Genomic DNA, 25,890 nt, shown 5'->3' on the forward strand with positions numbered 1-25,890 from the left:
GCGGATCTGCCCCCTCAGGAGCTCTAGAGCTAGAAAAATCTCTCTCCGGAGTAGGCCTGAGCAAGCGCAGTCCCAATGTGGGGCTACACAGAGACACGAAGACGAACATAACCATCTAGTATGGTATTAAAGTTAACTTATTCTGATGTTGAGATAGCCTCTGTGCATGGGAAACAGCTGTAGCCCTGGATATTTTCCCACCAACTGGCAAATGAGACGGCTTTTCTATCCTTTTTAGATTCTGCTTGCCTCCCTCGTCTGCATAGCTCTGCACTCTGATCTGCACAATTATTTTGAGTACTTCAGTAAGATGGTTTGGGTGAGGTGCTTCAGCAACCCAATAATAATTATTTATATATAAAAGCACTTACAGGATTCAGCCCTGTACAATCCTGCCTGACGTGCAGAATCTTTAGACAATTAGGAAAAGGGAAGTAAGAGGAGATACAGAGATCAGACGCAAAAGGCTGATGAGTAGAGGTAAAAAGGAGGAGCAGCAGCCACAAACCAGGATGGATGCAGAAAACTGGGTTTTCTAAGCCCCTGCCCCTCCCCAAGAAAAGAAAAGGTACATAAAAATTGAGAAGGAACCCTTTTTTATGAAAGAGTATTTATTCTTTATACAAATCGCAAATCTCAACTTGTAAAAAACCCAACCCAAACCAAGTGAACATATAACAGAAAGTTTACAATGCTTAAAAACACAGTACTGTCCAGAAGTTTAGTGCAGTGGACAAGAAGTGACACAGGGATCAATTTAAAAACACAACAGGAAGTTCTGGCTAAGAATTCTGATTCTCAGGCTGGAAGTTCCAAACCACAGGGCTGGAGAGCTATGCAAGTAGGGGGCTCTGATTTTCCTGTTACAATCCACATTTGGGCCTCTTTCTTGAGATTTAGAATTTGTGTGTTGGAGTAAACAATGTCTGATGTAAAAAAAGAAAAGAAGAATATCCTGCAGGGAGCAGCAAGGGCTAGCTAGATAGGAATGTGAGGTCAGTACCTTCTTTCTTGATAAGCGCCTTTCCTTGTCTTTCTCCAGATTGCTACTCTAAGGGAATATCCTGCTTCTTTTTGGAACAGTCTAGAACTATCAGCAGAGTAGCTAGATTTCTGTCTGTATCTCTTGACCACTGACAGTAAACAGGGATGGCAGCAGCCGGTTCCTGACTAGATATGATGAATACAAATAAAAAGCCCGTGGACCCTCAAGCTGATATGCACGATGTGATTGGTACTATCACATATCTCTGAAGCTATCAGAGGAGCCTGTTAATTCTGAAGGCCCACCACAGCCAACATCCCAGATCCCAGGTCTTGGAAATATTGGAGAATCTCACAGTGAAATTACCTTTGGGGGACAAAGGAAGTGGATCAAAGACACTGACTCATAATATGTAAAGCTGGCAAAGTAAGGAGGCCGACCTGACTAAGATATTTTACACCTAATCCACAAAAAATGTCCCTAATATCCTACACTCCACTAGATTGGTATGCACATCACAGCAAACCACTGGCTAATAAACTAAATTGTGGGTTTCAAATACGCCGAACTACATGATCCATGAGGAGTTTAAGACCAATCAAGCTGCTAGCTATGAGCCTAAAAGGTGGCCTTTTCATTTTGATACAAAAAGTGTTTGGCAAAGAGATGCTAAAGACAAAACTGAAAGAAAAAAGAGGAAAACGGAATACAAGTTGCAGGTTCTCCTGGCAGCACAAAAGAATAAAACAAACTTCCTGCTATAACACCAAGGTATTCATATAGAATGCCATAGCCTATTGCAGCTAAAGAATTCCATGGAGGAAACAGGATTTACTCCCCTGCGCCGCATGCCTGCTCACAAAAAACAAACAACAACCCCGCCCCCCTGTAAACTTCAGTAAACTGATCAGCAGTGGTTTACGGGAATGAGTGACTCCAGCAACAAGATGAATGGGAAAACAGAATTCCCAGTCTAACGTTTCTCTTTTCCAAGTGTCTCTATCTCTACTATCAAGTATGTTCCTGAATAGAGATGGGCACGAACCAGAACAAAAAGAACCACGTAGTTCGTCACGTTTCATAAACCACGAACTTTCACAAACCTGCCCCGGTTCACAAATCGATTCGTTGTGATTCATGAAAATGTCACTTCCAGGCCAGCAAATAATCACTTCCGGGTCTGCAAGAAGTGCCTAGGAAACTGATCGGCGCCAGGCTGTCTGCAGTGATGAACTGAAAAACAAATCAAATGAATCAGCCTGAAGTTCATGGTGGATCATCAGAAATGGGATCTGACGAACCACTGGTTCATGAACCACGAACGGGCCTGGTTTGTCACGAATGTTGGTTCGTATTTCGGTTTGTGCCCATCTCTATTCCTGAATAAAGCATTTCTTTACTGTTTAATCATTTTGTGTGGTAACTGCTGTGTAATCACTCTGCCAATAATGTGGGTGAGCCATTTTATCATTCCCATATATAAAAATCACAGATGTGCAGCTAGGATGCACACAAACACTTCTTAAAATATCTTCATATGTGCTCTTGTGACAAAAAGAGATACTTCAAAATTTCAGCAATGGGAAATACTCTGGCCTAGCAACAAAGGCTCTCATCACTTAGCCCAGCTATCTTAATTTTCTCTGAGCCAAAATGGAAGAGGCCTGATAGTGTCTGTTTTAACTTAAGGAATGCTCAGAACAATAGTCGTGCTAAGGCAAGTCTTGCCACATAACTCATGCTTTTCAAGCAGCAAAAACTGAGTGAAACAAACTCCAAAACAACTCTGCAGTTTCACAAAAACGAATGCAGGATTTGCTGTTCACATTTTCAGTGGGAATAGCAAGGATGGCAACTGAGGAAAGTTATTGACATGGCTGCATTCTATGGACTTGCTTAGTCCAATAAGATGCTTCTAGCATGAAGGAATTTTGAATGAAATATTCAAGAGATGTTTCAGCAGCTGCAGTATCAGACTCTGCGCTTAATATGTTTGGTTTACATCCAGAAGTCGTTTGACAACGTGGTTTCCTCACTTCTCATTTCCAGCAGGCTCCACGAGCATCAATGAATGGGTTTCGTCATTGTTGACTGTTTCGTGTGCGGGCTGGTTCTAGGGACAAAAAATAGAAAACCTCTGGAAACAATGCAACACTCTGTATTACTTCTCTTTCTTAGGATCACTTCACAGATTACAGGATGAATTTTCAGCTGATAACATACAATGTATACTATAATCCAGAAAGGGAAGATATACAACAATCATGCATCTGGGGCCAAATATATGCCTCAATGCATATTGTGGACCATGAATCTTCCTTCTACACCCCCTATGGAGACACAGGGAAGGAAAGAAAAAAAAAAACTTGCCTTTTCCATAAGGTGCATAGTTATCCTTAACCAGCCCACTCAGCAGTTTCATTTTTGGGAGATCAGACAGAAGACCAAGGAACCACCCATTACTCACTTCAATCTGCTCTTCAAACACGTCCTTCAGAATCTTTCCAGGGTCAGGAATTTTTGGAAAAATCAGCAGTTTAATCCTTTACAATGCAAACGATAAAGAAATGTTAAGAAAGCAGATTTTTGTTTAATTAGCTCACCAATTGTGCCGAGGTTTTATTTACCTAAAACTGTCACATGCCAGGAATATGGAGAACCTTGCTGGATCAGACCAAAGGCTTGTCTGCTCCAGCATCCTGTCTCTCAAATGGCCAACAAGATGCTTCTAGGAAGCCAATATACAGGGCATGGAGATGAACCTGTCTCTGCTATTGGATACACACCCATAGATCATTAAAGGGAAAACGGAACCCAGTTTGATCCTGCTTTCCAAAAATCGCTTGCTCAACTCCCCCCAGGCCCTGATCTCTAATTGTAATTAGACTTATATTTCAAAACATGAGTTTCAGACTGAGCTACAGTGTAGCATGAAGTAAATTAGAATTACACCAGCACAAAATGTTGCAGATTGTGTGGGGGAAGGGAACCACACTGGCAACACTGAGAGCTGTGGCAGTGATGTTGGGGTGAGGCAGGGCAGTTGCAAGGAAGGGGAATCCCATTTCCCAACCTTTGCTTCCCTGCTTTCCAAAGATTGTTTCCTGTTTCTTTCTCTCCCCACCCCCCAAAGTTTGTTCCATTTCCCTGTACACATCCTTCGGTGTTCCTCCCCTCTCTTGAACACTCTTCCATGTTAGGCTTAGGGCACTGCAGCGCTGGACTGCAACAATGATGCACTGCAGTGCTGTTGGCCTTCTCAACCCACTGGCCTCCACCGTCTGTTGTACAGCAGCAGTGGTGGTGGGGAGTGGAGCACGCCCTGCAACTCCAGCAGTGTCCTGGTGCTTCCCCTGGCCCTGGTGTGTTTTCTTCTGGTCAGACTGTGTGACACAGAGCTAAGGTGCACAGAGCACACTGTTGTTCTGGGCAGTTTTTAAACCCCTCAATCTATGTGTCTAACTTTTAAGATTGTTCTACAACCCTGGGAGATTCCCCAAGGTTACAGAAGCCCACCATTTTTTCTGAAGCTGCCCCCATCCTCATGTTTGGGGCCACTTCCGAATTAGATAATATGATGAGCAGGGGCCAACAACAAAATGTTGCAGATTGTGTTACGATAATGTCAGGCGGCAGGGAGTCACAGCAGGTGTGGCAATGCTAAGAGGTGTGCTGGTCCCAGGATCCTGGTAGACTTGGGGGGGGGGGGAGTTGTAGGGAGGTGGAATTACATTCCTCCTGGCCTTGCTTTCCCTCTGCCACCCACCCTTCCCTGTTTCTCTTTTCCTCTTACCACCCGCATTTTGTTTCTCTGTTCCCCCACCCAACTTTTCCTATTATCCTCTCCTCCCACGCAATTTTCTCCGTTCTCCTCCCAATCTTTCCCTATAACCCTTCCCTCTCTCAACGTTTCCATTACCCTTTGGCTCCCACCCTACTGTTTCCTATTACGCTGGCCTCCCCCCGAACCAACCTTTCCCTGTTACCCTTGTGGTCCCTCTTCCACGCAAGCAGTCCCTGTTACCTTTCCCTCTCCCAACTTTTCCATTACTCTGTTCCCGCCTCCCCAACACTAGCTTTCCCTGTTACCCTTTCTTCTCCCTCCCAATCACACTTTCTTTCCTTTAACTTACTGTTGGTGGTTCCCCTTATGCCGGGCCTGACAGGGTCTCGGCACCATCCCCTCCTTACTTTGCCTCCCCCACCAACCTCTTGGAGCTAGCTGGCTGCTGTAGCTCCCCCTGACACTGCCTCCCCTGACAATGCTATTTTAGCTGTTAAAAACTTAGTATGAGGCCCCAATTCAGTGTCACACCACACACCCAATCTGGATTGGGGCCTTGCAGCATTTTTTTAAAAAAGTAAAAGCTTCTCTAAAAGGCATGCAGTTGGGCGCTGGGGCAAGAATCCTAGGAGCAGATTGCAGGGAGCCGTGCTCCCTGCCCCTCTCAGCAATACTGTTGCTACCAGAGACCAGGAGCCTCCTTTCCCACTCTGAGTCAGTGACTCTCCTGGGCAGCTGCATAGTTTCAGTGTGAATAAGCATGGGGAAGGTTTCCTTGCGTCTGCTGCCAGGCTCAGCACAGCTCCCAGCTGTGATTACTCCCCAGGCAGCTGGGCACTCCGCTCCACTTCATCCTTTCACCAGCAGAGGCCGCAGCAACTCTCCAACAGGCCCCAGCTTTGATCCCATAGCAGCAGCTTCACCTGCTCAGCTGTGGAAGCTGGAGGGATGTGTTTTTTTTCCACTTGCACAGACAACGCTATTATTGGGGGGGGGTTAACCCCCCCCCAATGCATTTCAAATGGTTTTCTGCAACCCAAGGTGGTAGAAACATCTACTTTGTAGCCAAGTAGCCCTGATCCATGTGTTTAAGTATCTGCAGATCAGGGCCACTTGGCTATTAGTATATAAGATATATATTCCCATTTGTAAAAAATCTCATCCTTAGCCACAAATGGTCTCCCTAACTCTACAGCATGAAAGACAGGAGAGCTGCAAAGTCTGTTAACTTGTATCTCACCTCTTCAAGTAAATTAGCAAAATGACCAACAGTAGCGCCACACATAAGGGAATTAAAATCAACCAAAGATATGTGGAGGTTGTACTGGGGGGTGAACTATCTGGAAAAAAAAAAGCAACAACCAGCAGTTAGTTTCAGGTGAGTAGTCGTGTTGGTCTGCAGTAGATGAGCAAGGTTTGAGTCCAGCAGCACTTTAAAGACCGGCAAGAGTTTCTAGGGTATAAGCTTTTGAGAGTCATGCTCCCTTCATCAGATATGAGGATGAAGGGAGTTTGCCCCCCCCCCAGTTGGAATGAAGAGGTAGATACCAGAGTCAGGATATAAGGGGCCATTCATTGAATAACAACAACATAACTTGCAACCACAGCAAGGGCCTAACTAGCGGTACAGGTCAGGCCCTGGGGTCATTCTTGGACCTCCGCACTGACCTATCTGGGCACGCCACCCTCTGCCCTGGGTGTAAGCCATCCATCATATGGCTGTGCCCCAGCTTGGCCAGGCGACTTGTTTCACCCCTTTAAAGCATTGCAAAGCTGGGGGAGGACTGGCTTGTCCAAGGGTTTCCCCACACGGGCGTCTGTCCTTGCCACTGTGTCGCAAGACAGCCCATCACTCCTGACAGATCCCAATTCCCCACCAATGGGGATATGCCATGGGTGCTCGCCATCTCGCTGATTTTCCCCCTACATCTCACCCGCCTGGGGCGTGACTACATGACCCACCTGTAACTAATTTCCCCCCTATATCTACAGTGCAAGATAGGCGAAAAACTCCCCCTTCAAACAGCTAATCATGGGCAGGGAGAAGATTCCTACTTGGCCCTGATAAACGGCGACTGGCTAACCTGCACTGCAATAGGGTGAGGTGGGCGGGTCGCTCGCAAGGCAGCAACTAGCGGCTGGATGGGCAGAGCGGCCTTATCAGGTCTCCCCCCCCCCCAGCATACCCGGATGCCCAGGAAAGCCCTGTCCGCCTCCTCGTCTTCTGGGGAGGCAAATCCCACTCCCCCAGCCAAGCGGCTGTCGCCAAGGCTGGGGAGTGCCGCATTGCCCCCCCCCCCAGTCGGAATAAAGAGGCAGACACCAGAGTTGGGATAGAAAGGGTCGTTTATTGAATAACGACAACATAACTTGCACCCATGGCAAGGGCCTAACTAGGTACAAGTCAGGCCCTGGGGTCGTTCTTGGACCTCCGCCCTGACCTGTCTGGGCAAGCCACCCTCTGCCCCAGGTGTAAGCTATCCATCATATGGTTGTGCCCCGGCTTGGCCAGGCAATGTGGTTCAGCCCTTTAAAGCTCCCCGCCCTGCTGCAAAGCTGGAGGAGGACTGGCTTGTCCAGGGGTTTCCCCACATGGGCGTCTGTCTTCGCCACTGTGCCACAAGACAGCCAGTTGCTCCTGACAGACCCCAATTCCCCACCAATGGGGATATGCCATGGGTGCTCGCCGTCCTACTGCTTTCCCCCCTACATCTCACCTGCCACCACGAAGGCCAAGCTTCTGCTTAGACCTACGCACCCCACACACGGCTTAAGGCCACCCTGAGCCCTTGCCGCAGGCCTCTCTTTCGCTGACTGGTGAATTCCATCCCCTCGGTAGGTGTGTGCAAATTTGGCCCTGATTTGCAGATGGGGCAGCTGCATAACAAAACCTACTCGCTAAGTGTCTTGAAGAAGTCTCTGTTGGCCCTCAGCCCAGACTTCTCTATTGCTTTAGGGTCCAATGCTTCCCGCCCGACCAGATAAGGGAATTAAAATCAAACAAAGATAGGGAAATGTGGAGGTTGTACTGGAGGGTGTACTATCTGGAAAAAAGCAAGGAACAACAAGCAATTAGTTTCTGGTGGGTAGTCATCTTGGTCTGTAGTAGATGAGCAAGGTTTGAGTCCAGTAGCATTTTAAAGACTGGTAAGTAGCATTTTAAAGACCGGTACTAGGGTATAAGCTTTTGAGAGTCATGCTCCCTTCATCAGATATGAGGATGAAGTGAGTAACTTCCTCAGATATGAGGATGAAGGGGGCATGACTCTCATAAGCTTATATGCTGGAAACTCCTGTTGGTCTTTAAGGTGCTACTCAACAAGCAGTTAGGCACTGAACTGCAGCTTTCGGATGTAGTAAGGAAATAAAAGCCAAATGTTCCTTTTCCCTGTTACATCTTGAAGACACACATAGGAAACTTAGGGAAAATGGTTGACGATTTGTGTTTAGAAATAGATGCACAGAACTGGCAAGAATTTTGGGAGCCAGGCTCATGCCTGATCTACAAAGAGGCATTTCTTTGTAACATCTTCATGTTCCTAGTTGTGCCAATGCAAACACGTTAACATATGAAGCTGCTTCCTAATGTAAGATCACTGGTTCATCAACTGAGTATTAGCTTCTCTAACAACAGCTCCCTGAAGTCACAAGCAGAATTTTTTCCCCTAGCCATGCTCCCTAAAATCCTTTTAACTGGAGATGCCAGAGTTTGAATCTGGAACCTCCTGAATACAAGAGACAGCTCATGTAATAGGATATTTTAATCCCCCCATTAACTCTATGTAGGAGCATTCCTGTCACGTACCACAGGGAAGCAACCTCTGTCCATGAAGAAAAGTTTCCCTGTCTGTAAAATGGTAACCCTCCCGGCTGCAAGTTTCTTTTGAAGATAAAGGGCATACAGACCACATGGCACTTGGGTATGCAAGTACAAAGAGCCCACAGCTGTCACTGACTCAAAATGCAAACAAAAACCTTATGTTAATATACTGCTCTTCAGGACAGATAAGTGTCACACTCAGAGTGGTTAACAAGTCAGTGTTATTATTATCCCCACAACAGACAACCTGTGAAGTAGGTGGGGCTGAGAGAGCTCTGAGAAGCTGTGACTGACCCAAGGTCACCCAGCTGGCTTCAAGTGGAGGAGTGAGGAATCAAACCTGATTCTCCAGATTAGAGTCCTGCTGGTCTTAACCGCTACATCAAACTGGCTCTCATTCTGGATGAAGACATATAAGGTCCCTAAAACAGGAGCACAGAAAGATACAAAAAAGCAAAACAAATGCTACTCACCGAATAACACATCGCTCCAGTCACTCCAGTGTCCCTTCTCTGACTGGATTCTCACTCGGAAAGAGTGCTGCACATTCGGCTCAAGTGGGATTGTTGTGCTGTAAGTATGCTTGAAGTGCTTAAAAAGGAAAAGCCAACCACACACTGAACGCCTTTCCATGGCCTACAAACATTCTTTAGGTTTAAAGCATTCTGGATCTTTAAAAAAAGGTATCTTAAAAATAGATATTACTATTGCTGCAAATGGCAGCATGTGCATTGTGTAGTCATGTCACAGACTGGACTTCCTGCATGTCCGGAGCCTCACCACAGGATGGTGGCCAATGACACGGCAAACCACTCCAAACACGACGGTCCACGGCACAGAGCACTGGCACAGGGAGACTTGTTTTAAGTGAACAGCGTCATGCGTTCACCAGATGTTAGTAAGTACCAGCACCGCCAAATGGCAATATGTCATGTTCAGCAACACAGGTAAGACAGCTCTTCTGATTCCTAAGCAGGAACTGAGCCCCAACCCTTTCACTTTTTAGTAGGTATAAATGATGCCCTGTCCCATCCTGAAAATCCAATATAAAGAATATTTTGGTGTGTGTCAAACTGAGACATCAGCACATATTAATAGTCATAGGACAATGTTGTTTTCATGCTTATATTCAATTCTTTTTTGAAAGGCTTGGTGTGCCTAGATGGGGCTCCCAAGTAGTCTCCCATCCAGGCATGAATCATACCCACATCAGCTTTAAGTGCCACAGAACTGGGAGCTTCCAGACTAGCTTAAAGATTAAGATCCCATTGACAAAGGTATATAGTTTCTTTTCAATGAATGCCAACAATTACTGAAACGCTATAATCAAATTTAGCTGTAAATTTATCAAAATAGCAACTCACCTTTATCTCTGATTTGCTGCTATTAACTTCTACTTCTGAGTCACAACAACTGTCGGAGAAACCAACTGGTTTATTCCATTGTAGAAACATTTCATTACGGTTCTTTGAGTGGTCCGTGAAGGATGGAGGATCAAATTTTACTGAAATATAAACCACCAAGGGGAATAATATGAAAAGTGCAGCTTCTTTTTTAAAAAGCCCAACATTATGTTAACATAGTTAAAAGCTTTAAAATAAGACACTACTCAAATTCTATCTAAGAAGCATCTGCCCCATTCAAAATACTGTGATGTTAGGGGAAAAAACAACCTGCAGAGCTTGACTGAATTCACTGATCCCAAAGGAACTGGCTTTAGGAAAGGGGGGGGGGACCTCCCACTCAGCCTCATCAGCTGTCTCAGGGACCCCATCAACTCACTCCCCCTTCCCCAACTGCAGCAGTGCAGCCTTCTATTCTGCAGTCTGTGCATGCTGCAGGCCTGGAAGCACTTTCTGTGGCCATTAAGATGCTGCAACGTCAGAATGGGCATCCTGGCAAGAAATCTTATCTCTGTTTCTACTCTGGACAATGGGGCCTCCGCTCACTCAATCTCACCCAGACCTTGGTTGCTATCCCTGCCCACTATGTGAGCGTCCTCATAACCTTGTTCCTTCTAGCATGGATAACTATCCTAGCTTCTCCCTCATTTTAGTGGAAAGGCTGCCATGTTTGGCTTATTTTATTTGTTTTTTACAGCAGTCAAGACAGAGCAAACTGGAATCTGGATGAACCTGAGCCCATCAGCTCTGTACACTCTAGCATCTGTACTGCTTTGTGTGTCCAACACAGTCCTAGAATCAGGTTGGGCCCAACACACCTAAAAGGCAGTCTCCACCCCTATGTTCCATTATGACCTCTAAGATCAGTTAGGAACATCCTCTTTGGTTTGCCTTCCATGTACAAAGTCAAGATTGCAAAGATCTATGGAGAGGGACATTCAATGTGTGCCCCCCCCATGGAATTCCTTCCCAGTGAAGAGCAGCCAAGACTTGAGCCTCAACATCTTTGAGAAGTAACATACAACTTTTTTTTTAGATGTGAGGAGGATTCATGTCATTTTAATTATCTGAGCAAATTTCAACAACTTTCTATTCAGAGGCATGGCACAGAGTGGAGTGAAATCAAAGCAATAAAAAACTAACCTAAACTATTTACTGATTCCGTTATGAAGCAGGTGGTTTGAATGTTTGCAGATTTGCCTTGAACTGAAATATGGATTCTTGCGAGATGATGAAAGTCTAAATCAAAACGGCATCGAAACTCAGATTCTTTGCGAGTGACATTTCTGCACTGTTTTGCTTTGTTCTGACCATCTTCCCTTTAAGGAAAACAACATCAGAGAATCAGTACACTATAAAGCCAGGCGAGCAATGGGTGTCAACAGAGAAGGGAAAAATGAACATGCAAGATGTGAGAAATAAGGTGCAACAGAGCTCAAATGAAGCAGAGCACTGCTGTTTTGCTCATTCTCTGATAATCTGGGGTTGTAGACACCAAAGGGCTGGGCATGATCAGCAGGACTGCTGGACACTCCTCCCCCCGCCCCCGCATGACAACACACTATGTATCATCACAAACTTCTCTGGAACTCCCTCAGTTGAAACCTTCCTGATGTGACACAGGAAAGGCATGATTGTTTCCTCTGGTCATTTTCTTGGATGTACTTTCAGTCTGCATAAGAAATCAGCTGAGTTGATGTGGCCTGACCCAATCTCCCCACAAACAGTGCAATCCTAAGAAGAGTTACTCCCGTCTAAGCCCACTGATTTCAATGTGCTTAGATTGGAGTAACTCTTCTTAGGATCATAGATGCAGAGGAGTTAGCCGTGTTAGTCTGTGGTAGCAAAATCAAAAAGAGTCCAGTCTGTCCCTGTATCAGGCATCTGACGAAGAGAACTTGATTCTCGAAAGCTTATGCTACAATAAAATTGGTTAGTCTTAAAGGTGCTACTGGACTCTTCTTAGGATTACACTAAAAATTTATCTTCAAACACATGCAGGGCACACACTGGCCTTGAGAGAGGTATCAGCCAGGTCTAGTGGTGGCAAAGGTGACTCCTAACAATAATAAGTAAACTGTTACTTTTGAGCACAGGCAAAAGCAGTGGTTTACTCACAGAGCTATGCTACAACGTGCAGGGTGGACATTGAGGCAGGAAATAATGCAATAGTACAGAAAATAGTGCCAAGGCGTGAAAGACAGGAACGGATTTTACAGGATAAAACTCAAAATTCAACATTGCCTACTTTCATCAAAGAAGTTTTGCTTATGAATAGTTCAATTTTACTAGCTCCTTGAGCCTGAGCAGAAGAATCTGACATTTTGTTTATCAAACAAAGTCAAATATGTCAGGTTAACAAAAGGCAAATATGGAACTTGAAAAGTCCCCAAAATCAAATTCTGTATCACTCTAAAAGGCAGAGCATGAACTGCAACAAGATGTGTCAGGTTCATGGAGACCAGATCAAATTTTCTTCCTTCCACAGATTTGACGCCTGGTGATGTGAGATTATTCTGAAAATGCTGTCAACTGGCAAAGGAGACAGAAAGTGATTGAACCATATCATCCTTGATTCTCCCAAATGTTTTAAAAGGGAAGCCCGTTAACATTATTAATCATTTCTATTGTGTAGCTCAGAGGGATTTCAGAACTCAAAAGCACTGGATTAAAATCCCTCACAGCTCTGCACTACAGGGAAAAAGCATGAGCAGGCTTAAAGTTAGTTGTTTTAGAGCAAAAAATGAAACTTCAAAATACAATGGTAACCAGTAGGACAGCTTGTAGGAAGTATCAGAGCTTGCTTTGCCTCCAGAGTTCCAAGAGCATTCCATGGACTTCTTGTTCCACCAAATGCAGTTAATATTTTTGGCTCCTGTACCTGCAGTTCCTAGAAAGGAAAGGCAAGACCATCAAAAGTGAGATTGTTCCTCTTCCTTGCAAGCATTTCTTCTCCTGAGTATTCCTTTACATTCAACGAGCTTCTGAGCCGCTGGCACCACCCGCCTGCAGCAAGGCATGACTGAAAGACCAGAAAATGGATTTCTAACATGGCAGCAATTTGCTAGGAAGGGCTTATACTGATAAAATTCTGCAACCCTGGGCAAACCATACCAATTAAAATATCTGCAAACATTTACTTCGTGTAACTGCTTCTCCTTGCAAGCAAAGAAGTGGAAGGAGGAAACTGCACCGTGAATGGGGAGGGAGGCCAAAGGGAGCTGGAAGTGGCAGGTGTGAAAAATGAGAATGATAAAGCCACTAATAACCCTACTGGTACCTCCTGGGATGAAGAGCATTCACTAGGCATAAAGCAGATAATTCAAAGGGCATTTTTTGTTAGCCCTAAAATCTAAAAACGTGTTGTTGCTATGACTCAGTGTTTTCTTACCGTGATCTTATTACTGCTTTTTAAAGAAGTTTTATTGTAATTACTTAATGACTATTTTTTAATCCTGCATTTTCTCCAAGGGCATCATACATAGTATCTTTCTTTGCATTTTATCCTCACACCTCAGTGAGGTAAATTGGACAGCAAAATCACAACTGGACCGAGGTAACCACACTGGGTTCAAGGTAGAGGTGGGCACGAACCGGGAAAAAACTGAACCATGCGGTTCATAGTTCATCCCATTTCACAAACCACAACCGCAAATTTTCACAAACTTGCCCCAGTTTGTGAACCGGTTCGTGGGGTTTAAATACCCCTTTCCATGCTGCTGCAAAGCGGCTTAGAAAGGGGCACTTCACCACAGCTGGCTTGGATCAGCCCCTTGCTGGGGATCTCCCCGCAAAGCAGCTGATCAGGGGTTTAAATGCCCCTTTCCCTGCTGCTTCACAGCAGCAGAGAAACGGGCATTTCACCCCTGCAGGCTTGGATCAGCTGCTTGTCCGGGAGATGATCAGGGGGTTAAATGCCCCTTTCCCTGCTGCTTCAAAGCAGGGTTCAACACAATCCAAATGAACTAGCAGACCAGTTTGTGGAAGTTCGTGGAAAATCAGCTTCCACAAACCGCTGGTTTGTGAAGCACAAACTGGCCCAGTCTGTGACAAACTTTAGTTTGTCTTGCAGTTCGTGCCCATCTCTAGTTCAAGGGAAAGTATGGGTTTGATCTTAGCTTTCCCAGTCCTAGCAACTGTATCATTGCTTTGGCTGACATTGTTCTGTGATGGAGAAAGTGTCTTGACTTGACTCCTACCTTTAACGTACTAATAGGCTCCACTGATGTCAATAAGTTGTATCCAATGTCTACCTTCTAGAGTCTTTCACGAGACTGAGTAGAAGAGAGTCACTGGATCTAATCCTGTGTGTGCTTTACAAGGTCACTTACACACAGATTGGATTCTATTGAGAAGCGGGTTTCCCACCTCTTATCCACAGCATTGTGGCACTTTCTTTACTTCTACGGTTTTCCGCATCTTTTCTGCAATTTTTCCCAAACCTGCTTTGCTGTGATGTTTTGGGAAAGACTGCAGTAAAGCTGGGGTGGCCCACATGTGGATAGGAAAGTCTGGGTCTTTGCTGTCTTACCCACATTGGCACTATTTTCCCATTCTAGTCCCCCTGTGGCAGCCATTTCCCCTGCACCACCAGAAGGCTTTTTAAAAAAAACTTAGTAATTGCCACCTCATTATAGCATTTTAACATCATAACAATCAGGGTCCCTGCATTCCCAGATTTCATTTTTTTAAAAAGCAAGCCTCTTGCCTCTTTCATCATGGAAATATGCCTTAGCCTTTCCCTTTACATCACGATAAGGAAAGGGGCTAGAGACTTACTTCTTATAAAAATAGAACCCAGCAGACAGGTTGTTGTATATTATTACTATATGTCAATATGTATCTGTCAATTGCTGATTTTAAAAAATTGAAAAAAACGGGGGGTGGGTGGGGAGGGGGACAACCACTGTGTGGGACTGGGGCAGGGAAAATGCAGCAACATCTGCCACGTGAAGCCTCAGAGCTGCTACTCTGTATCAGCAGTCACAGCAGCAGTGGAGAAATTACAGAAGCCTGTTCCTACATGGAAAACACCTCCGCTAGTATTCCGATACACTGAGCTTTCACAGAAAAGGCAATTTGGTTAAAATTCTGTGTCATGTTTCATCTTTGCAGCACTGCCAGTGATGTGCCTAAATGGTTGTAAGAAGCACTGTAAAAATGCTAGCAATCACTAAACACTTTTATGTGAGAGGTACTTGCATGGCTGCTTCAGAATTAGTTACGGCCAGGCAGCTCTTGTGGCTTTCTTGGGTGCATAATTGTGAAAGAAAGAAAGAAAGAAAGAAAGAAAGAAAGAAAGAAAGAAAGAAAGAAAGAAAGAAAGAAAGAAAGAAAGAAAGAAAGAAAGAAAGAAAGAAAGAAAGAAAGAAAGAAAGAAAGAAAGAAAGAAAGAAAGAAAGAAAGAAAGAAAGAAAGAAAGAAAGTTCAGTGAGTAGTGGAAATTTCCAGGGAACTACATCTAAAATAGCAGCAGGCTGGTGAGGCAGTGGAATTTTGCACACCTTATTAGAAAGTGCCCTAATAACAATTTCTCTAATTTCCCAAAGCTTGAATGACAGCCCTTCTCGGGATCACTGACAAGGTGGGAACACAAGCCTTTTACTGTTGTATTCTTGCTGGAGATTAAATGGTATAGTGAAGATGGTTATGGAGGAAACCAGGGCAGAGAAAAGCGCAGAATACTGGATGCGAGAGCTGGATAGATATACGTCAGCAGATTTTAAAGGCTATATTTAAACTTTTGAGAAATACTGGCATTTTACTAAAGACATTTCTGAAGACTTGCCATTTTGAACAACGTGGAAAGTTTCATCATCATTCCAGTCTGCTGTTTCGATATCATTGCTGTCGCAGGTAGTTTTTACTCCAAAATCAACTTTTTCACCCACAGGTACAGCCTCTGTCCAGAAAGTTTCTTTATGGACTAAAAATGTCTAGGATGAAACAAAGTCAAGGTCAGTCCTAATGCCAGAAGACAAAAAGCAGAGGGTATCACCGCTTGTCAATATTTCATTGGAAAGTTACATGGGAAAACTGCCTCTGAATTTTACGGTGAATTCTTTTGGTGTCAAATAGCAGGCATGAGATCTCTTGTTCATACAGCCTTCCTGCCACTGGTAACTGTTTGTGGCACTTTTCACATGCACATCACCCCACACGAATCACTATAGTGTAAAAGCACAAGATCAAGATCAGAGCTCAGAATTATCCCAAAGTCTAAAACTTCTGCTCCACACTGATGGCACCCCCGACCCCAGCACAAAACTGAAGAACAGAACAGGTGTTAATCATGATTTGGGGCGAAGTTATGACCGCTTTGCAAAGGAAGGACTATGCATGATGATGGCAACAAGCAGCAATGATCTGCATGTGTGAATGAAGAACTAGCATCAACAGTATGTTAATCTCACTGGATGCAACCTCATGTTCTGGAGTCAATTTAGATACTAAACTGCCAAGCGTTGAAATAAGACATCAAGTCATGGACACGCACATGTGCAGGGGTGGTCTTAGTGATTCTGGGGCTCTGAGCAAAACTCAAGGATGGGGCCCCAGAATCACTCAACATGAAGATGAGGGCAGTCAGCTATAGTGTAGGAAGGACCCTGACCACCCTACAGTTGATTGCCACCCCCCCCCCCCACCTGAAACTCAGGCATTGGGAAGGATCAGCGGTGACTGCTGCAGTGGGGGCTTCAGGACAGCAGTTTGGGCAGCTGGCTGCAGGGTAGTGGGGCTCCCAGCACAGTCCCCCCGCCAGCAAAGGGCTCAGGGTAGCTGCCCCAGAGGCTAAGACCACTCCTGCATGTATGAACAACCCACTGCCAGCAATTAATTGTCTAACTTCAAAACTCCTGGCTTTAATGCCACATAGTGAGCCCAGTTTTCCGGCTTTGGGTGGGGATGGTAATAGTGTTATGCTGGCATCAGTTCAACCAGATCAGACTTCCAGATTCTACCAGCTTGACCTAGAATGATTCTGCAAAGTCACTGTTCTTTACTTCTGTTTCACTATCATTCCCTTAAAACTGGGATGGAAGGAGAGGGAATTAGCAAGAAGGAAAAAATTAGGTGACTACCATTTTTTCAGTTTCTAAAGTCCTTGTTTTCATAAGATTGCTGTACCTGTACTGAGAATTTTTATTTCTTTATACTATTAGCTGACCTGGATGACCTAGGCAAGCCTGATCTTGCAAGATCTTGGAAGCTCAGCAGGGCTGACCTTGGTTAGTGATTGGATGAGAGACCTCCAAAGACGACAAGAGTCATTTTGCAGAGGCAGGCAAGGGCAAATCACCTGTTAGTCTCCTGCCTTGAAACCCCAGCAGGGGTCGCCATAAGTCAGCTACAATTTGATGGCACTTTCCAACACCATACTATTAGCTACGGAATGACGGAACTAGGTAACTTACAAGGCCATTCCAAGATCCATTGATGCGCATGCCAACTTTGTATTGCTGTGTGCAGTTACTGCTGGGAGGCTCTGCAGGCAACCACCTTACATGCAAGTTGCATGTCTCTTCATCGATAGAGTAAGTTATGTTAGGAGGCCGGGCAAACAGGGCTTCTGCAAAAAAAAAAAAAGATAAAAAGTTAAGATATACGACGCAGAATGTGCCTGGGTGCGATGCACAGGTGCCATATTGAGCTATCATTATTTTGGAGAAGCAGGGTGAGGTGCGTAGTAGAGCAGTGGCCACCCAAAAATTCTGCCTCTGATGGCTAAGCCCAGCCCACTTCATCCTGCAATGGTCCCCTTCCTAACATCACTATAGCCTCTTCCCCAACACAAAAACCACCAATGGGGGAGCACCCTAGAAATCTGAAAGAGGCAAGAGTCAATGACATGGACTTCAGCTCTGGGAACTTTAGATCTAGGAATGCAGGGGTGCAGAAAAGGTAGGGTGCAGGCTCTGACATACATCTGACAAGAATAACCAACCGGTAGGCACAATCAACAGTGGTTACGAACAGTGCATAATTTATCAAGTGCAAAAAGTGCAAAGTGCAATAGAACAATTGATATGTATAAAGCTTTTGGCCCCTTGGCGTTTATACCCCACATGGGACTGGTGGTCACTTACCTTGAGTCATCTGGGTTCACCGCAGTTGCGCCCGCCTGTACTCCTTTGATAATTGCACCTTGTTTGAATTATTGCTCATGTGAGTGTTAAAATTGTAGAATTATCGCTGTATATGGATTGCGGATTCGGAATACCTTCTGTATAAATACTTGTTGTATACATTTTGTACATATTTATTGATTATTTATTGCATATCAATTGTTCTATTGCACTTTGCACTTTTTGCACTTGATAAATTATGCAATGTTCGTAACCACTGTATTGTCGAAGGCTTTCACGGCCGGAGAACGATGGTTGTTGGGGGTTTTCCGGGCTGTATTGCCGTGGTCTTGGCATTGTAGTTCCTGACGTTTCGCCAGCAGCTGTGGCTGGCATCTTCAGAGGTGTAGCACCAAAAGACAGAGATCTCTCAGTGTCACAGTGTGGAAAAGATGTAGGTCATTTGTATCTACTCAGGAGGGGTGGGGTTGAGCTGAGTCATTCTGTAAGAGTTTCCCAGGGTGTGGAATGCTAATGGAGGGAGGCTTCACTGTATCCTGAGGAGGTTCTTTTGCATATGGATTGGTGCTTGATGTGCTAATCTTCTCTGCAGGGCTATTGTCGGGTGTGGAGTGTTTTGTTGGCCTGGTGTTTTTCAGAACTGGAGCCCATGCTCTGTTCATTCTTAAGGTTTCTTCTTTCCTGTTGAAGTTTTGCTTATGCTTGTGAATTTCAATGGCTTCCCTGTGCAGTCTGACAAAGTAGTTGGAAGTGTTGTCCAGTATTTTGGTGTCCTGGAATAAGATACAGTATCTTATTCCAGGACACCAAAATACTGGACAACACTTCCAACTACTTTGTCAGACTGCACAGGGAAGCCATTGAAATTCACAAGCATAAGCAAAACTTCAACAGGAAAGAAGAAACCTTAAGAATGAACAGAGCATGGGCTCCAGTTCTGAAAAACACCAGGCCAACAAAACACTCCACACCCGACAATAGCCCTGCAGAGAAGATTAGCACATCAAGCACCAATCCATATGCAAAAGAACCTCCTCAGGATACAGTGAAGCCTCCCTCCATTAGCATTCCACACCCTGGGAAACTCTTACAGAATGACTCAGCTCAACCCCACCCCTCCTGAGTAGATACAAATGACCTACATCTTTTCCACACTGTGACACTGAGAGATCTCTGTCTTTTGGTGCTACACCTCTGAAGATGCCAGCCACAGCTGCTGGCGAAACGTCAGGAACTACAATGCCAAGACCACGGCAATACAGCCCGGAAAACCCCCAACAACCTTCGTAACCACTGTTGATTGTGCCTACCGGTTGGTTATTCTCGTCTGGTATTGGTTTGCCGGTTGTATTCCCGTTGGTTTATATCTGACATACATCTGGGCAATTTAATACCAGAAGTGGGGAGAAAGACATTATTTTTTGTTTTCCATCTCAAGGATTACCACAGGATCACCAGCAAGAAAGGCTGTTTGACACCTGAAGGCAGCAGGAAGACATCAGCAGAGGCTTCTTTCAAAATCCCCCGAGCTCCTTCACTTTTTGGCCTATATACAATGACCTGGGTTTGCAAGATAAAATAATCAAATTTCCTTTGCAAATGCAATTCCAGGCAGCTCAGTTATCTGTCAGGAAGGACCATCTGCTTATCTCTTGAGCACCATCAACCCATTAAGCCAAGACATAACGCCTTCTCCAAGTAGTCATAGCTCACAAGTATCCAGGTACCCCTTCTCTCATAGGTCAGCCTAATCAACCTACCGCAGCCTGGATCTCTTGACCCATGCACCAACAGGTCTTCATTACCATCAGTCAGGGTGCAGCCCTGAGTCCACTAAGAGACCTCCAAATATTTTACTCCCTTGGTCTAACAGGGTCACACTAGTTTGTGCAACGTATCTGACCAAGGGCCAGGCTTCCCCATTGAAACCCAGGCAAACTCTGGTCTATACGAATGGCATACTGTGCCACTCACTTTTGTAAATGGTCTCATCTGGCCATCTTCCATTACTACAACATGGCAACTTATATCCTCTCATCTTCAAGACATGCAGAGTATGGCATATTCTCTCCCATTTTGCATCTCTTCTCCATTTTAAACCATCACATCTTTTACCCTAAACTCCCCTGACTTAGCCTTCCTTTCACGGTTCAGGATTAGTCTGCCGTACAGTCAGCTGGTCTTTCCCTACAGCAAACTAGATAGGAGATCCTTCTTTCCATCCTGAAGGTCTGTCCCATTTTTCCCACTGCAACTTTTGGTCCTGTCTCAGGCATCTCATCACCTATCTCCTTTCTCTGAGCTGGATTGTTCTGGACTAGCCAAATGGGGAGGAACGTAACTTGCTATAATTAATTGGGTATTTTATTCTAAAATAACTGCACTATACACTAGGATTGGGCAACTTTGCTTGGGTTTTGGGGGGACTCTGTGTATGTGTGTGTGTGTGTGTGATATCATTGCCTTGATTTTCCTTCTGATCTCTTAGATGCAGAGGAGTTAGCCGTGTTAGTCTGTGGTAGCAAAATCAAAAAGAGTCCAGTAGCACCTTTAAGACTAACCAATTTTATTGTAGCATAAGCTTTCGAGAATCAAGTTCTCTTTGTCAGATGCATGTTACAGAAACTGGTCAAATATAGAAGAGGAGGGAGGAGGAGGGGAGGAGAGAGAAGAGGCAATTAGGGCGTGAGAGGGAGGGAGCAACCAAAACATTCCTTTGCTAGTAAATGTAAACATCTCCTTTTGGTGTTGGGGTCAGTTGGAGTTTGCCCTGTTAGTTTGTAGCAGCAAAACCAATTCCAATGCAGTATAAGCCTTCGATAACCACAGCTCTTCTGATCTCTTAGTTTCTAATCTGTACTACCTTGTTATGGTAGTAAAGTTACTTGCTGATTAAGCGATTTGTCTCCCCTCCATCTTTTCTTGTCTAATTGAGTTATTGTGTTAATCTGGCACTTGTGTACAATAGATTGGACAATTCTAGTTTTGGTTCAGTGCTTTGTGCTCAACTGTATGCTCTGATGTGACAGGCTTGACACAGTGACTGATCTGGGCAACACTAAGCATAAAGCATATAAGGGCCATCCATAGAGGCAAGTCAGTTTCATAGTTAGAAGAACCATCCCTAGGAAAGATGTATGTGTCTCCACTTAAGCTATCTTTAGCTTAGCACTAAAGTGACAGTTGCTGCTATGAAGCTGAAGCTCAGTCTCACACAGCTTTTAATCTACTTTTTTGCAATGTGCACCACAACACTATTAATGTTTGCTTGAAAATTTCCTATTATATTCAATTGCACTATGTGAATAGGATTTCTGCCTTGATTTTATCTTTCTTTCACTGCTATCAGTAATGCTAGTGCTGGCCTCGGGGCTTTTAGCTTCCTAACAGAACTTCAGTCTTCTCCTTCAAAGATCCTGAATTACAAAGAAAGGGAAAAATTCCTTTTTTTCTGAATGGGGGGGAAGAGAGGCAAAGCAAGTTGACAAGGAATAATAAATATTGTCAATAAATAAATAGACTTCCTTGGGCACAAGAAGGGTGTGTCTATGAGACATCTTGGACAGAAGAGCTGAGAGGTGCTTGATGACCCAAGGACTAGGAACACAATTGTCCACTGACGTGATGTTGAGTCTTCTGCTAATGACAGCAGAGAGGTTGCACTAGCAAACACGTAAGTCTGAGCTCACAAACTGGTATGGAGATAATATGCAACTGAATCACACCACAGGTTTAAGACCCCACATGGCACAAAGTGAAAGTTACCATGGACTCATTAATTCTTGCTCATGAAAACAGAGCCTACACAAAAGTTGCTTTAGGGAAGGAGAAAATTCCTAGCCACAGAATTTTATCTCGTTCCACAATCAGGAATAAAAGGTTGGACACTTGTCAGCTTCCCTCAAGTTTTGATGGGAAATGTAGGCATCCTGGTTTTACAGCTTGGCTCTCCATTACAACTGCAAAACCAGGATGCCTACATTTCCCATCAAAACTTGAGGGAAGCTGACAAGTGTCCAACCTGTGTCAGGCGTCACTTGTAGCTTGGCTCTCAGAGGAACTTTGATGGAGATGAAAACGTGCCAAAGTGAATGTTTGCAGCCACACATTCATTCATGTATAAGGCAGGATGAGAGTGTAGAAAAGTATTTTTCTTTTTAACAACAAGAGGTGAGCAGAAGTATGGAAAGCTGAATCCTGCTCCTTCCTCTTCATTTTGGGTATCAGAAGCAGATGGAAAAAGTATATAGGGCAACAGAACACCAGGAAGTGAGGTATGAATTCAGCTTCCTTTTTCCATAATGCCTTTTGATGTCAGAAATACGCAAACACATGATCAACACATATGGCTGTCCCTCACCTTCAGAGTCACTGTGCTGTTCTTGGGTGAAAGGGGAAGCCTTCCTGCATTTTGCTGTGGTTCACAGGCAAAACAGCTAAAATGATCTAAAAAGTGTGATTGACAGCTGAAGTAAGTTAATGAATGCCTTAGGACTTGGGAGACAGATCAGGATGGGTGGCCGTGTTAGTCTGTCGTGGCAGTAGAAAAGAGCAAGAGTCCAGTAGCACTGACAACACTAACAAAATTTGTGACAGGGTATATGGCTCTTGTGAGCCACTGCTCACTTCTTCAGATATTTCACTATATGAAGAAGTGAGCTGTGGCTCACAGTAGCTCATACCCTACCACAAATTTTTTTAATGTTATAAATGCTACTGGACTCTTGCTCTTTAGGACTTGGAAGTTATTAAATCATTGAAAGATACCTTTGGACACCTCACTTTTACAAGCAGACACACTGATTCATCCCTTCCAGTTCCTGAAGTTCATGTGCTACCTTAGAGCTATAGATTTTTCCACACAAGTAGGACAAACCCTCAGTCTGTGACTCTTAAGATCAGATTCAACGGCCTGCATGTTTATGGAAGGGAGAGGGAAAGAATTTAATATCTTTAGCTAGCTCCTGGTATCAACAGGATCCCATTGAACTCCACTAATGCCTTTTACTGCTTTTGCACTACACTCTTCAATTGGCACAAGGAAATTACAGCTTATGTATACTGATTTACACAGCCACTTCTTCATGCTCTTCAGTTTGAAAAAGTCATCTTCAATATGGTAGACAATTTAAAAAAGGCACGTAATTGTTAACAGCACTGGCCACCCTTTCCAAAGAATGACCAATCCCTAAAAAGCTGCATCTTAATCTGTGATCCACTCAATGCATCCTGTCCCAATTTTGGAAGAGCACACGAAGGTACTTTAAGCACCCTGTGAGTTGCAACATCAATCTGCAGAGCTGTAAACACTCTGCAAAGTTTGCACCCAAATTCTGCATGAAAAATAACTGGATCATTCAACCTGGATGAATTACACAGATTGCTAGCATTTCCTAACTGAATAGCAGCAAAACCAAGTGACCGAGAGCTCTCAGTAATCCAGCTCTAATCTTCCCCTTCCCATTACAAACTTGTTTGAGTTCAACTAACGCCCTACTCCCAGGCCCTGCTTTTCCCTCCCAATGGAGACCAAAGCAGCTTATAACATCATTCTCCTCTCCTCCATTTTATCTTTACAACAACCCTAGGAGGTAGGTTATGCCAAGAGTGTAACTGCATCCTGCGGTCCAAGTCTCTGGTATCGGTCTCACTCGTACTGGTTTCGCTCACAGATGGGAACCTGTTTTTTAATGCATGCCCTAGCCCTGCGAAATGTGAATGGAGCAATGAAGAAAAAGGGGGACTTCAAGAATTTGGTAACACTTCCCTAGCTCTTGCATTTAAGGTGGGAGTAACCATATATCTGGGATTAAGGATGGGTCTTCCAGGTAAGATTTCTAAAAAGAACACAATTCGCATAACAACTTTTATTAGGACCAACAAAATGACACGGAACAGTGTATAAGCATTCCATGGCAGACTGGGGATTTAATCTAGATACCCAGGTTCAACTTTAAAAGTTGGAACTTTGTTTTTACAAAAGCTGAGCTCATCCCAACGCTAGCAAAATTCCTTATCCAATACCAAATTCTACATTTACACTGTGGGAATGTGGAATTGCATTATACACATGCGTCTTAAGTGGTGGCTCCAGGATCTTGGAGGCTTCAGGGCAAGGCAACTCGCTGGGGCCCTTTAACTGTAAAGACGTGACTGAATGAACTAAGAATGCTCTCACATTATAACTTTCTTGGTTTGGGTGCCACTGCCTGATTGGTGGGTGTTGCATGGTTGCTATGGGTTTGGTCACACTTACTCTGAGGTTGGAGTCTTGCAGAGGGGTGCATGTTCTTTTTTTCTTCTACTGAACATCCATAGAGAGCTGGCCAGCAGGGTGTTACTGAGCTGGCCACCTCTGCCACAGCATCCCTCAGGGTTGTGCAGCAATTCTGCAATCCTAGGCATATCTAGATGTCCTGTTTAATGTTTGCTTAAATTACTACATTTCTAGAGCACTACCTTTCCAGACTCATATGTATTCCTTCCTGTTCACTTGTGCTCCACTTGCGCTCTCCGTGCGATTGTGAGGAGCGCAAGTGAACAGGGAGGAATGCATGTGAGTCTGTTCACTTGCCATTCAAGTGTAACTCGTCACTTCTAGCTTGGCTCTAAGAACGCATACACAGAATTTCGCTTCCTGTGCAAGGAAGTCCTTGTTTTGTCGCTCAACTCCACTACAAACTCCCCAGGTACCTTAGAGAAGTAACTCAGACCCAGCATATCACATCCAATATGGAGGCGGCAACAACTACTGGCTTACCTTACAGTGCTGTTGTATGGATTACTGTCATAAAGTAGTGTATGAAATACTTTGAGCGTGTTCTATAAACAGAGTCTATAATAAACATCAATAACAAGTTAACAGGAAGAACGCCAGCAGCAGGAATTCGACCTAAGCATCTTGATTCCTGAAAATAAATAAATAAAACGAATCCACTCCACCCACGTATCTGATGATGAATGCTCAAAAGACAGGAAGTTAAGAAATCATCCAGCCACTAATCCTGCTTTCCTTTTTCCTGGGTCCAGCCTACCAAACCTCTCTAAATGTCTGCCAGATCCACACACTGATTATCGGGGTCTGTTTTCCCCACCCAAATATACGATTTGCCAAGTTCCTTAAATATACCCGGGGGGGGGGGTTCCTTCAAAAAAACGAAGTCTTGCAAAGGCAACACGGAGGAGTTTACCACCCAAAGTCCATTCGCTCGGGAATGATCCCCGATGGCATTTACTTCAGAATGAAAAAAGCCTCAAATCGGGCCGTGGCTCGTACAGCGCGCCTCCACACAACTGAATGAGCATTCAAAGTTGCCCCAGCTCCCGCCTCAGGGGACGACAACAGTTCCCCACCGCCGCCCCTCGCGGGAGACGACCGTCAGCCCCTCGAGTACCCCGAATCCTGGCTTCCGTCTCCCGTCCCCAAACCTCCGTTCCTCTTCACCTCGGATGACGGCTCCGGCCAGAGCGATGAGCAGCGGCACCCAAACCTCCATGGAAGCGCTGTCCCGGCCCTTCCTCCACTTCTGCTCGCCTGGCGGGCCGGCTTTGACGGGAAGCAGTGTGGCCAGGCCCGCCCGCCCGCCGCTTGCAAAAACAGAGGGCGTGTCGCCTCCAGCTCAGCAGCGACCCTTTTCTCTCCTGAGGCCGGCGTGCGGCGCGCGTGAACTGGTGGCACTACCCCCTTCCCCACCGAGTTGAGCGACTTTATGTGCACGTTTTAAACAAATAAGAGTTCTTTTTAAAAGGATAATGAAGCGTTAGGGTATTTTGGTTCAGATATGAAAAAGATTCAAGGCTTACCCCCCCCC

General features: G+C 44.7%; 1 protein-coding gene and 1 pseudogene across 4 annotated transcripts; one reads left to right on the forward strand and one right to left on the reverse strand.

Moving 5' to 3' along the window:
- Positions 1–576: 576 nt before the first annotated feature.
- On the reverse strand, positions 577–25,626 carry IL13RA1 (interleukin 13 receptor subunit alpha 1). 4 transcript variants are annotated; one of them, XM_054996144.1, is made up of 10 exons: positions 25,524–25,626; positions 17,408–17,562; positions 15,781–15,928; positions 12,762–12,882; positions 11,136–11,311; positions 9,954–10,093; positions 9,063–9,180; positions 6,010–6,109; positions 3,453–3,528; positions 577–3,098 (listed from the first exon to the last, which is right to left on the reverse strand). In XM_054996144.1, exons 1-10 carry the CDS (start codon positions 25,573–25,575, stop codon positions 3,018–3,020), a joined length of 1,167 nt encoding a protein of 388 aa, XP_054852119.1. In that variant the 5' UTR covers positions 25,576–25,626; the 3' UTR covers positions 577–3,017. The 4 variants fall into 4 exon arrangements, 3 of the variants coding, with proteins under 3 accessions (XP_054852119.1, XP_054852118.1, XP_054852120.1); XM_054996143.1 differs by having other exon boundaries at positions 12,753–12,882; XM_054996145.1 differs by having other exon boundaries at positions 578–3,098; positions 12,753–12,882; positions 25,474–25,558.
- Positions 1,177–1,749, forward strand: LOC129340941 (uncharacterized protein C7orf57-like; annotated as a pseudogene).
- Positions 25,627–25,890: the final 264 nt, after the last annotated feature.

The sequence above is a fragment of the Eublepharis macularius genome, chromosome 13, assembly GCF_028583425.1.
Source record: "Eublepharis macularius isolate TG4126 chromosome 13, MPM_Emac_v1.0, whole genome shotgun sequence".
Taxonomy (NCBI): domain Eukaryota; kingdom Metazoa; phylum Chordata; class Lepidosauria; order Squamata; family Eublepharidae; genus Eublepharis; species Eublepharis macularius.

Coding starts and splice junctions, on each gene's coding strand:
- IL13RA1 (XM_054996143.1), bottom strand. CDS start 25,575: ATGGAGGTTTGGGTGCCGCTGCTCATCGCTCTGGCCGGAGCCGTCATC. Junction 15,929..17,407: donor ATGGATCTTGGAATGGCCTT/GTAAGTTACCTA, acceptor GTTTCATCCTAG/ACATTTTTAGTCCATAAAGA. Junction 9,181..9,953: donor GCAGCAAATCAGAGATAAAG/GTGAGTTGCTAT, acceptor TTCCTTTTTAAG/CACTTCAAGCATACTTACAG.